The sequence below is a fragment of the Trachypithecus francoisi genome, unplaced genomic scaffold, assembly GCF_009764315.1.
Source record: "Trachypithecus francoisi isolate TF-2019V2 unplaced genomic scaffold, Tfra_2.0 Lachesis_group2, whole genome shotgun sequence".
In the NCBI taxonomy this organism is placed as follows: domain Eukaryota; kingdom Metazoa; phylum Chordata; class Mammalia; order Primates; family Cercopithecidae; genus Trachypithecus; species Trachypithecus francoisi.
This window is the reverse complement of record NW_022681465.1, coordinates 172,914,617-172,927,425: the sequence shown is the minus strand read 5'-3', so window position 1 is coordinate 172,927,425 and position 12,809 is coordinate 172,914,617. Positions and strand designations below refer to the sequence as shown.

At 36.0% G+C, this 12,809-nt stretch overlaps 1 protein-coding gene across 2 annotated transcripts in view; it reads left to right on the top strand.

The window, feature by feature from the left end:
- HSD17B4 (hydroxysteroid 17-beta dehydrogenase 4) overlaps positions 1-12,809 on the top strand; it is a 97,437-nt gene that overhangs the window by 39,207 nt on the left and 45,421 nt on the right. For both annotated transcript variants that reach the window (XM_033181465.1, XM_033181466.1), the window contains exons 9-13: positions 1,302-1,393; positions 4,313-4,337; positions 5,935-6,063; positions 8,662-8,762; positions 11,432-11,668. In XM_033181465.1, coding sequence (XP_033037356.1) covers positions 1,302-1,393; positions 4,313-4,337; positions 5,935-6,063; positions 8,662-8,762; positions 11,432-11,668 — 584 coding nt within the window. The remainder of the gene's footprint in view (positions 1-1,301; positions 1,394-4,312; positions 4,338-5,934; positions 6,064-8,661; positions 8,763-11,431; positions 11,669-12,809) is intronic.

The following is a 12,809-nucleotide window of genomic DNA, read 5'->3' as shown; positions in this document are numbered from 1 at the left end:
CCTCATGCATATGATGAAAAATGGAAGACAGGGTGCCATTGGAATGCTTGTGTACTTTGAGAGCTTTTAGAGGCTATAAACTGAAGAATTTTTGCAACTACTTTTTAATTTACAGGGACTATATACACCATCTTTTTTACTTTAACATTAATACAAAATTGTATTTTGTCATTTCACAATTTTTGCATTTATTTGATCTTTTAGATAAAATTCTATGGTATTTAAGGTATTGTAAGATACAAATTGTATCTCATTTGAGCCTTGGAACAGCTTGGTGGAATAGCAAGTGGAAGTATTTAAATTACTAGCTTATTAATGAAGATAGAGGCCTAGGGAAGTTGAATGATGGACTCACGTTCTGAAGTTGCTTGCATAGCAGGTTCAGTACTAGAATCCAACTCTTCATGTTCTTCATGTAGCACCTTTCTGCTTCACCAAGCTACTCACAGAAAGTGCAATGGGAAAGAGAAGTTGGTTAAGGACTACCAAAGTAAAGTTAGATAGAAGGAATAAATTCTAGTATTTGATAGAATAATAGAGAAATTATAGTTAACTATAATTTATTGTGTATTTCAAAATAGCTAGAGGAGAAGATTTGTAATGTTCTTAACCCAAAGACAAGATAAATGTTTGAGTTGATGGATATACCAGTTACCCTGATTTGGTCATTACACATCGTATAAGGCATCATAATATCACACGTACCTTCAGAATATGTATAACTAGTATATATTAATTTTTAAAAAGTCAAAAAAGTAATATATGCAATGGGAAAGTAGTTCTTATACTTTGTGCCCTCATCAGTGATGTCTGCAAGGTCTATTTCAATCATTATCTGCCTTCCCTGGTGGTCTAGTGGTTAGGATTCAGCACTCTCAATCATTTTCTGCCACTATAGTGGTCTAGGCTGTTTTGTGGTTTTCTAGATTCTTGTTAATAGCTGGGAAAATAGAATAATTTTGGGAATGAATGGTACCCAAGTTTCTCATGTTAAATACAGTTTTGCTCACCGATCTTTGTCTAGGCAGTTCTAACTTTTCTTCTTGTGAACAGTATTGATATGTTACTCATCTTGGAAAGGTGTGTCTGATACTTACAATTTTAGAAGCTTGAGAGCCCTTTAGAAATGGCTCAGTTGAGATTAAAAAAAGTTCTTCCCAAAGCCTTAAATGTTAAACTAGTTATGTACATACTAATTTTGTTCTTATTTTAAAGGTCTCTGAATTACCTATAATTTTATAAGTAAGAAATTATTAGAAAGTAAAATGATTGGTGAGATATGTGTATATTCTTTATTTCAGATCTTGTGGAAGCTCTGAAGCCAGAGTATGTGGCACCACTTGTCCTTTGGCTTTGTCACGAGAGTTGTGAGGAGAATGGTGGCTTGTTTGAGGTATTTGCACCTTCCTGTTTTGTCTTATTAGTTTTCTCCAGTTGCTTACATTTGTAAAAATCTGCACCAGTGGACATCACTTGTATTTTTTAAATATTGTGTCTATGTTATAATTAAAAGTGGTGACTAATACCCATTTTTTGGAAAGTAATAGCAACTTTATAAATTCTGTTTTTACTTAGTTCTACATTTGTAACATTCCTACCAAATGGAAATGTGGCTGGTTTGATGTGTTCAGTCAAAATGTGGGAAATTTCATTGTTTAAGTAGCTGAATGATAAGGTGGAAAGATGAAGCTTGGAGTTTAGAGTTAACCAGGCCAGATTTTGAATTCTTATTCTGGGAATTGCTGATTTGACCTTCCTGAACTTTAGTTTCCTGGGGTTCCTTGTGATAGCTACAAGTCATATTTTAAACCCTTGGCATAGGGCCTAATACATAGCACCACCCACCAATTTTAATTATCAGTATAGCAGGAATTTAATCTTGTATGATAGGTCAATAAATGTAACATTACTTATTTTTACATAAATAATAAACTTTTCTATTTTTCTTTATTTCAAAGTTTTAAATGTTTATTATAAAAATAATTATCCACACATAATCCCGTCATGCAGTGAGATCCATTGTTCACTGTTTGATGAAATTTGGCTCAATTTAAAGTGAGGGATATATTAGCTTATTTCATTTGAATGAAAAGCTGATGGGTAAGTTAAGGAAAAAAAAAAACAGTCTACATATCTCTAAGCAGAGATATGCACCTCCACTTTCCTAATCAGACTCATTGAATGTGAATTGTGGCATATTAGAAGTAGAAAGAACTTTACAACTCTATTTTATAGAATAGGAAAGTTTAATAATATCAAGCCATCTGTAATCCAAAATTTTGCCTGCTCTTCTTTTACCTCATTAAGGAATTTTTAAAAACTATTTATCTTTTACAGTTATGTTTATTACTAACTTTGTGAACAAAAATAGTATGTGCTGTTTGTGAAAATTTCAAATATATAAGAACATATAAAAAATAAACATTGTCTACATTATCACTGTCCAGAGAGAACTAGTATTAATATTTTTATGTATTTCCTTCTAGTCTTTTATTAGATATGTGTTTTAATTTTTATTTTTTTTGAGATGGGGTCTCGCTCTGTTGCCCAGGCTGAAGTGCAGTGGCGTGATCTTGGTTTACTGCAGCCTCCGCCTCCTGGATTCAAGTGATTCTCCTGCCTCAGCCTCCTAAGTATTTGGGATTATAGGCATCCACGACCAAGCTCAGCTAATTTTTAAATTTTTAGTAGAAACGGGGTTTCACCATGTTGGTCAGGCTGGTCTCGAACTCCTGATCTCAAATGATCTGCCCGCCTTGGCCTCCCAAAGTCCTGGGATTACAGGCGTGAGCTACCGCGCTCAGCCCAGACAGGCGTTTTATACACCCAAACACACGGACAATTAGAATCATGCTGCAGATGAAGTTTTGTTATGTTACTGTTTCCTTTTACTATATTGTGAACATTTTTAGTGAGGAACATTTGGCATGCATGATTGATAAAATATACTACGAGATGTGCATAACATCCTGACTTAAACCTTGAAAGTAAATTGCCACTTTTTGAAGTTCTGATAGATATCTAGAGTGGCAGATACAAATATTTTTAGCTCAGCTGGAGCAATCGTTTTTAGCACCTGAGAGGAGCTTATAACTTACTACTTCACTTCCAAAATACAGCAAAAAGTGGTGGTTATTTTGCCTGATATCAAAACCACTGCTGATTTGTCTACTGTAACTATATCAAGGCTGACTAGTTGTATCATAAAAGATGTAGGCATATTAATATAGAGGCAAAGGGTGATGAAAAGCCACACCCTTGAACTTAGAGCCACTAGGATGTCTGCTGATACGTTTCTTCTATCTTATGAATGTGACATTTTTGTGGTAAGTTTGGGCACACTGTAGTTGTGGTGTTTGAAGTCATGACAAACAGATTTTCTTTACATCAGACTTTTTTTTTTTTTTAAGGATTTTTCTTGAATGACCTCTAGAAAAAATTATAGAAGTGAAAAATTGGGCCGGGCGCGGTGGCTCAAGCCTGTAATCCCAGCACTTTGGGAGGCCGAGATGGGCGGATCACGAGGTCAGGAGATCGAGACCATCCTGGCTAATACGGTGAAACCCCGTCTCTACTAAAAAATACAAAAAACTAGCCGGGCGACGAGGCGGGCGCCTGTAGTCCCAGCTACTCGGGAGGCTGAGACAGGAGAATGGCGTGAACCCGGGAGGCGGAGCTTGCAGTGAGCTGAGAGCCGGCCACTGCACTCCAGCCTGGGCAGCAGAGCCAGACTCCATCTCAAAAAAAAAAAAAAAAAAGAAAAATTGATCTTCCTGGGTAGCAGTTATTATTTGGTCATTTGTCTTATCTCTGCATATAGATGTTTCATTAAAATGAGTATATGTAGTTCACTAAGTCAAATACTCTTTTTATTTGGCTTTGGTTTTCTTTGTAATTCAGTAGGTCCTTCAAGAGGGACATTTATTTTGATCTCATGATATGCTAGGCAGTGTACTATTTATATTGTTTGCTTCATGGTAACCACATGAAATATGTACTGTCATTTTTATTTTACATTTGAGGAAACTTGGATGTAGGTAGGTCACATAATTTGGCCAGGGTAGTCAGTAGACAAATTTGTGTCAAGTCTTGGTCTCTGACATCAGATTCATTCTTTTCTATTACATGCATTTCTACTTCATTGTGCTGTTTTATGTTTGTGCTCTGATAACATGAACTGTGCAAAGTCACGAGGGCCAGTGGACTTTTATAGAGCTGTATTATTTTCATCTCCTGTCACCTTGCATTGTAATACTCCTAGTAAAGGAGCTGACATTTTTTTAATTAAATGTTTCCCCCCTCTTTTTGGTAGGTTGGAGCAGGATGGATTGGAAAATGTAAGTCTCTCTCAGTTTTTGGTTTGTATAGACTATTTGCTTATCTTTAAACCTGCATATCTAGTTGAGGTAGGTAAGATTTTTGTCACATGCCTAACCATTGGATATAGTGCTTGCATATTCAAACTTAAACATTGCTATAGCAACAGATATTTTTAAACATTGTGACTGTCCTTTAGGTCTGTGGCCCTTTGAAGAGCCTATCTGTTCTTCCGGGAGGCAGTCCTTACTCCGGACTTGTCCTGTCTTCTTCAGAACTGGCTGTTCCTTCAGGCAGCATATATTGATAATCACCCTCCCATGTCTTTGACTTCCCACATGCTTGTTCTTGCTGTTTCAGCAGAGAAATGAGTGGGAGGGAAAGCTGTTTTGGAAAAAGATGGGTTGAGCCTATTCTAGAGCAGCAGGCAAGTTCTCCAATTTTCCCATGTAATTATTTTCTTCCATGAAGTAGGAGATGTCAAGGGGAGTGAGGAATCACATTGGACAACTTTCTGGGACAGAAATTGCAGCTGATCTATGGGAATTATTCCGCTTTAGCCCAATAGTACATTTACTTGGCTTCAACCCTTTCCTACCCCATCTCTCAAACCTTGTGAACTCCAAATTTGAGAATTGCTTTATGGCATTAAAAAAATTGTGAAAATGTCTGTGTCTCAACTTATATTTAGTTGGCTATGGGTATCAGAATTAATCCAATTAACTGCATCATTTAAAAGGTTGCTATCACTGGAGGGCATTGCTGTAGTAGTATAATGTTTTTAGAATTAATGGTCATTTTCTCTGTTAAAGTGGCTTATATTCTTGAAGCATTTTTGAGTGTCTTATTACATTCATTTAAAAAAGGAGCATAAGGTTTTACAGTAAAAGCTCTATCTGGTACTTTATCAGTAGGAAAGCTCTAGACACAGGCATTTCTGTCATTCCCAAATACAAATCTTCAGTTTAACAATCATCAACGTCTGACTATTATGTTTAAATAAGGTTATTAGTAGTTATTTATTCCTCTGGTTTTTAAAAAGAAAACAGTGTTAAAAATTCTCCTTATGCAGCAGTAATGGTTTTTATGAATCTGTGCATTCTAACTGACTTCTTGTGGAAATAGAGGTAGAGCAAAGAGAGGGTAAGGAAGAATTATTTGGGGCCACCTGTTACACTGATTTTTTGTTATCTGAAGTCTTTGACCTATTATTTACTATTAGTCTTCAGTTTGCTAACTCAGCAAAGCTCTATTTAGTTATCTTCGTTTTATAAACAAGAAGAATGAAGTATATTACTTGGGGGGTCTGTGGTCATAAAGTCAGTCTTTTGATGTGATTATTATATAATTAAACCTTTTCACATACAGCATAACATTCTACCTTTAGTACTGTCTAGCATAGTTAGAGGAGAATTTTTTCCCTTCAGCTTCAAATTTATCTTTAAATTGACCTTATCCTAATGCGTTTGTTAGGAAAATTTCATTTTAAGGGTTATAGTAAAACTCTTTAGGGGTTAGAATCCCTTTTTTTCTCAATTTCCTTTATCTTAAAAAATGAATCTTACTTTCTGTGTCTCAACTATGTGCTCAGTATGTTAGTTTTGTTTCTATAACCAGTACGCTGGGAGAGGACTCTTGGAGCTATTGTAAGACAAAAGAATCACCCAATGACTCCTGAGGCAGTGAAGGCTAACTGGAAGAAGATCTGTGACTTTGAGAATGCCAGCAAACCTCAGAGTATCCAAGGTAAAGAGAGTCCCCATCAATGAGCTCTGGTTGGCGAATCAGAGGCAGCAAGCATTTTCTTCTCTTATGGAATTGTCTTCTGTGTTAACTGTAGTGCTAAGACACTTGAATCATCTATAGCATATTTTCTGCTCTAGTAGGTATTAGAACTCTTCACATTTAAGATATTTATGTTATTTCTCACTGTCCATTTTTCAGCTTTATTATTATCCTGTTTTTTGGGTTTATGTGTGATTGGGGGATGGATGGCATAAAATCTTTACTCATTTGTGCTGAATGCACTTACATCCGTGCTGGTGGTTCGTTTCAGAGTCTTCCGTTGTCTACCCATATGCTCCCAATCTTACCATATTTTTATTTCTTTCTTTCTCAAAAAGATGAAGCCTTTTTATTATTTAGGCTCAGCTCTTTTCTGTTTGGGGCATAAATGTGGCTTTGTTTCAGTGCTTTGTTTTTGCTACTGTTTCTCTGCTTTTCTAACATACTGCTTCTACCTTTTATCTCCTCTGCTAATCTTAATGCTTCTTTAGAAAAACTCAAGCCCCAGATGTTGAACAAAACCTGCCCAGTTAGTCTAGGGTATATTGATCTTTCTGTTAGCTGAACTTCTAGCACTTGAGCATGTAATTATAACTGATCTCCACTTCTTTTGTTTCGTGCATGTGTGGTTTCTTAATTGCCTGGCAAGTTCCTTTCAGGCAGAGACTGTATCTTGCATGTACTTCTTGTATATATTTGGTGTTAGCATAGTGCTGAACTCATAGAAGGGACTTAATAATTGCTTATTAACTTGAATTATTTAATCTCCTATAATATGCCACAGAAATAGATAACCAAATAAAAGTCAGATTATTTTTTTCTAGTGTAATTCACATATGCATGTAATATATGAAATTTGAAATATTTTTCTGAAAAGATCATGAGTCAGGGTCATTTTATTAAAAAAAACCTTTTTTTCTCATAGTGATGTAATATTTAAAGTTTGATAGAAGAATATATTTGAAAAATGACTACTCTGTTTTTTTTTCTCCTTATTGATACTTTCCTACCTACTGGAATACTTACTGAAATTTCATTATACTTACTCTCAATCAGATGATAACATGATTGTTATGTCATAAATTGTAACATTTTTGTATTTTATATTTAGACATTCGAGAAATTTATTCTATGAATAACAGTCACTTATCCATGAAAACAAATGTAAGAAAAGTATAGTAAAAGCTTTCCTCTGATATCGATCTCAAAAAGTATTTCTGCCTCAAAAGTGTTAAACTTATTAAAAAGCCAACTACTTGAATTATTATAACTAATTATAAGCAAAAGATACCTCTGTCTGAAGCACAACTTAAAAAAATGATCTTTTTGATAAGAATTGAAGTTCCAGAGCATCTCTTCTTGTATTTTTATTTTACAGATGATGGAACTAAATCCCAGAAAAACTAAACTAGCCAGTGTTTGAGCCAACAAGTAATTCAAGTTGTCTATTTCTAAAAGGAGGTGCCTTTCAAATAAATAGCCTTCCCTCTAGGTAGCAATATGAATGGGATGGTAGGGGGAAGATTAATAGGCAAGAAACCGCTCTACTGCTGTCATCAGGAATGGCAGATATCTCTGGTCTTCTGAGACTCTGTAGTTTGGTTATTTATTTTTTTTAGGATGGAGTCTCATTCTGTCTCCCAGGCTGGAGAGCAGTGGTGTGATCTTGGCTCACTACAGCTTCTGCCCCTCAGGTTCAAGTGATTCTCCCACCTCAGCCTCGCAAGTAGCTGGGATTACAGGCGTGTGCCACCACGCCTGGCTAATTTTTGTAAAATTTCACCATGTTGGCCAGGCTGGTCTTGAACTCCTGACCTCAAGTGATCTGCCAGCCTTGGCCTCTCAAAGTCCTGGGATTACATGGGTGAGCCACTGCGCCCAGCCTTGGTTATGGTTTTGTCTGAGTTCAGAAGGAAGCCCATGTTGCTTAGGTTTGTTAGAAAGGTCCCAGGGCCTTCAGAATATCTTATGGTATGTGGATGCCCCATGAGCCTCCTTTATTAACCTTTTAGACCCACAGAACAGCAGCTTTTGATCCCTGTCTGGAGTCACTGGTTTTGATGATGATTTTCCCTGGAAGAATTTTTGGTACTATCTTCAGAGCTATTACTTGTACAGAGAACTGGGAGCGGGGGTGAAGAGGTAATCTCAGTATTCTTTCATCTTGGGAAGAATGGAAATCAGTTGAGAAGAGGAATCAGTGATCTCTCCACCAGACAAATTGCATGTCTATAGACAAGTATTTCTCTTTAAAGGTTGTAAAATAGCTTAAAGACTTTGGAAAGCTCTAGAGCCCCCTTAGAATCAGATAACCAGGGAAGGATATGCTAGACAATGTTTTGTATTTCATTGAAGATGTCCATTTATGTTTGGTCAAGTTCTTTTGCAATTTTTTTCCTTCAGTAGTCTAACATCATACATTCAGTTCATGAGTGGCATTGGAGGCTCTGTAGCAGGTTTGCGGAATGTTATAGGAATAATTATGTAGCATATTGTAGCTTTTCTTAGTCACATCTTTAACAAAGCTTTATTTTTTTTGTTTTTCATTTTTAATTTTAGAATCAACTGGCAGTATAATTGAAGTTCTAAGTAAAATAGATTCAGAAGGAGTTTCAGCAAATCATACTAGTCATGCAACGTCTACAGCAACATCAGGATTTGTAAGTGGAAAAAAAGCCTAAAGCCTTTGCCTTATCTGGAGACTTTCCCCTCCCTTCCTCCCTCCCTGCTTTCTTCCTCTCCCACTTCTTTCTCTTTTCTTTTGGACACAGTTGCTTTCTTTCAGTCACTAATAATGGAGAGAAGCAGTGGCAGAGATAATTTAAAATAGAGGATTTATTCAGAAATCATTTATGAATGACTTTATAGCATACAGCCTGATTTCAACATACAGAGAATTCAGGACAGTTGAGCCACATGAAGAGATGGCTCAGGATGAATTCTAACACTGTCCAGAGTACTTTATTCGTCTTTTTAATTTCTCCTTCTCCCTCCCTTAGATTTCTCTGGACTGTATACCATACATTTCTTTTCCCTAGTGGGAAAGGAGATCAGAGCGATTGGGTATCAGTCTCCAAGGTTTTACCTAGTAGCTGAGTGGGGCTTGGAGAATGGAGGTAACCCACTTAGCTTCTTCTCCTGGTTGGAAACAGCTGCTGAAAGCTTATCATGAACTTTTCAGAGGGATACTCCTTACTTACATATAATTTTTGGTAGGCTCCATCAGGGGGTGTGATGAGTCAAGTTAGCTGCCTGAGTGGTGCTTTAGCCAACCTCATTTTCACCCTCTGCAGTGCTGTTTGGATATTGACTCACGGAGGTACTGGATAGAAGAGGAAAAAAGGGATTATCTCAACTGTCGATAAAATGACTTGTGGCTAATCTGATATCTAGTCCTGATATCTATGCCTGCCTGGACTGTCTGTCTTCCATATACATTTCTCATTCTACCCATTTATAGTTCTTTATCTCTTTAAGGATAACTTTAAATTGACTTTAAGTAGATTTGAGTTGTATGGGAATTTGTATTTGGGAGGGGAGACTATGACACCATGATTCCTGGAGGTTTTATGCTCCCAGGTTCTTTGTTGTGTTTTTTACCCCTTTACCTAATGCACACAAGGCTTTAAACTTCTATGTTGAAAGTGAAGTGCCTATAATCAGCAATATTTTGTTTGAAATGTAAATAATTTTGCAGCTTTTTTCACATACAAAAATTATTTTCTAAGCTATTTATTGCTAAATGAGTGATGATAAAACTGTATATAAAATATGTACTAAATATTGATAGAATTTGAACATAAGCTCAAATATTAAACTTTTACTTTTTCAGTACAGTTAGATTTCTGTATCTAACTGTATGACAAGTATTTTTTTTTCTTGACCATCAATAATCCTACTTTAGTAACATTTTCTAACTCTTTAGAAAAGGATATCTATCTAGTTTAGTGCTCTTTTGGGTCCATTTCTTTTAAGGGAAGCATCAATATAGTATTTTAGAACTATTTCAACATGGCTGCAAGTAAAATGCTTCCCATTGTGTCAGAAATTCGAGAACAATTGTGATTACAGCTCATGTGAAATTTGCCTATTTACTGTTCCTGTTTGTATCCTTTCTTAAAAAAAAAACTGTACTGGATAAATAGGAAGAAGTAAGTCATTTGCCATATTAGATTCTGGTGTTTTGTAACCTATGGTAGGCATTGTGATAAAGAAAATTAAAATTCTAATTTTAAGCCTGAGAATATGGTCAGTATATAAATGTGATTTTTCCTTAAAGTAAGGGTTGGCAGACCTTTTTGATGAAGGGCCATATAGTAAATATTTTAGGCTTTGTGGGCTGCACAGTGCTTGTATTCTATTACATATTCTTTCTGTTTTTCTTATTTTTAGTCAACCTATATAAACCATTTTAGCTCTTGGTCCTTGTTTGCCAACTTCTACTTTAGAATAAAAATGATTGAAAAATTGGACATTATTCTTTTATAAGCCAATATGTACTTCACTTATTAGCTACGCGTATTATCACTAGGTAGAAAAAGACAATATCCAGTTAGACAAAGGATATTCCTGGGAAAGAAATTCAAGTTAAATTTTATTTTACTTAAAAACATGATGAAGGGCCGGGCGCAGTGGCTCACCCCTGTAATCCCAGCACTTTGGGAGGCCAAGGCGGGTGGATCACGAGATCAGGAGTTCCAGACCAGCCTGGCCAACATGGTGAAACCCCGTCTCAACTAAAAATATTTAAAAAATTTAGCTGGATGTGGTGGCATGGGCCTGTAGTCCCAGCTGCTTGGGAGGCTGAGGCAGGATACTCGCTTGAACTCGAGAGGCAGAGGTTGCAGTGAGCCAAGATCTCACCACTGCACTCCAGCCTGGGCGACAGAGTGAGACTCCGTCTCAAAACAGACAAACAAACCAAAATCATCATGAGGCAATCAAATTTACATTCATTAAGCAGCGTTTTACTCATCTGTTTACAGCGAATTTTATACATTACATCTTATGAGCTAAAATTTCATTATTTTTTAGATTTTTGGGTAGCTAATAATTGCTGAATTAGAGCCAGGAAAGTTGAGTATGAGACATACTGTCTGTTAGCAAGAAGCAAGCAATAAAAAAGTTCTTAACTGTAAAGAAGTCCTTTTCTACAGATTACCTAATTAGTTTCTATTAAAAAAATCAAATATACTTGCAATAATTATGCTCCATCAAATTCACTGACATTATATTCTCATCTATTCAAAAACAAAACTAGGTATGTAAGAAGTTAATAGTTTTGAAAAGTTATCAATGAAATAAATTACTTTTTAAAACTGTCCTGTAGGCTGGAGCTATTGGCCAGAAACTCCCTCCATTTTCTTATGCTTATACGGAACTGGAAGCTATTATGTATGCCCTTGGAGTGGGAGCATCAATCAAGGATCCAAAAGATTTGAAATTTGTTTATGAAGGAAGTTCTGATTTCTCCTGTTTGCCCACCTTCGGAGTTATCATAGGTCAGAAGTCTCTAATGGGTGGAGGATTAGCAGAAATTCCTGGGCTTTCAATCAACTTTGCAAAGGTATGCCTAATAAGAAACCTTTATTTTGCTTTTCTATTTCTGTAAATATTATTCATAAATGTCATACCTTATATGTATATGTGTGTAGTGTGCGTATATATATATTTATATAATTATTTATAGTGGTTAGTTTAGCATATCTTTTAATTTTTCTTTTTAAGAAAAAAAGGGGAGAGTTTGTTTAAAATGCCAGCAAAACGAAGAAAAGAGGAAGTACGTGTAGTCCCATAACCCTGGCATAATGTTATTTATCCTCTCTCTGCCATTTACTTGACAAATAACATCTCTAGGCTTCAGTTTCCTTATCTATAAAATGGATATGATAATTCTCACCTCATGACATTGGTGAAGAAGCAAGCCAGGGAGGAGTATTTAAGGCAAATAGCACATACTTCGTTTGTTTTTGGAACAATAATAGGGCCAGCATAGCTATAGAGTGAGCAAGGGGCCAATGGTAGGAGAAGGCCATGGAGTAATTGTAAAGATTTCAGCATATACTTTGATGAACATGGGAAGCCATTTGTCAGTCTGAGCTGAGTAGTGACATAATCTGGGTATGTTCACACACTGGCTCAAGCTTGCTGTTGTTGGAGAATAGGTTATAGGGGAGCCAAGCATGAAAGCAGAGAAACCACTTAAGAGTCTATTATAGTAATCCAAGTAAAAGTGCTGCATGTGAGGGTTGGAAAAGAGGAGTCAATGATGAAGAAGTTTGTTCTGGATAACTGGAATGATATATATATGCACATATACGGGTGCATATATATACATTGTATATAATTATACATTACACATATCTATATGTAATGTATAATTATGTATAGTGTATTAATATGTAGAGTAGTTACGTATGGCATTATGTATAATTTATACATACACATTTATTTTAAGGTGGGGTTGATCAGGAGTTGGTTTTAAATATGTTTGAGGTGCTTGTTACACATTTAAGTGGAAATGTAAGAATGGACAGTTGAATATATGAGTCTAGAGTTCAGGGAGGGGTCTAACTGGGTCCTTAGCATTTAGGTGATGTTTAAAGACTGGAGATTAGATGAAGTCACCTAATGTGTGAGAGTAAGCAGAGAAAAGGCCTGAGTTTAGAGGCCCTGCAATGTTGAGAGGGTGAAGAGATGCAGAGGAA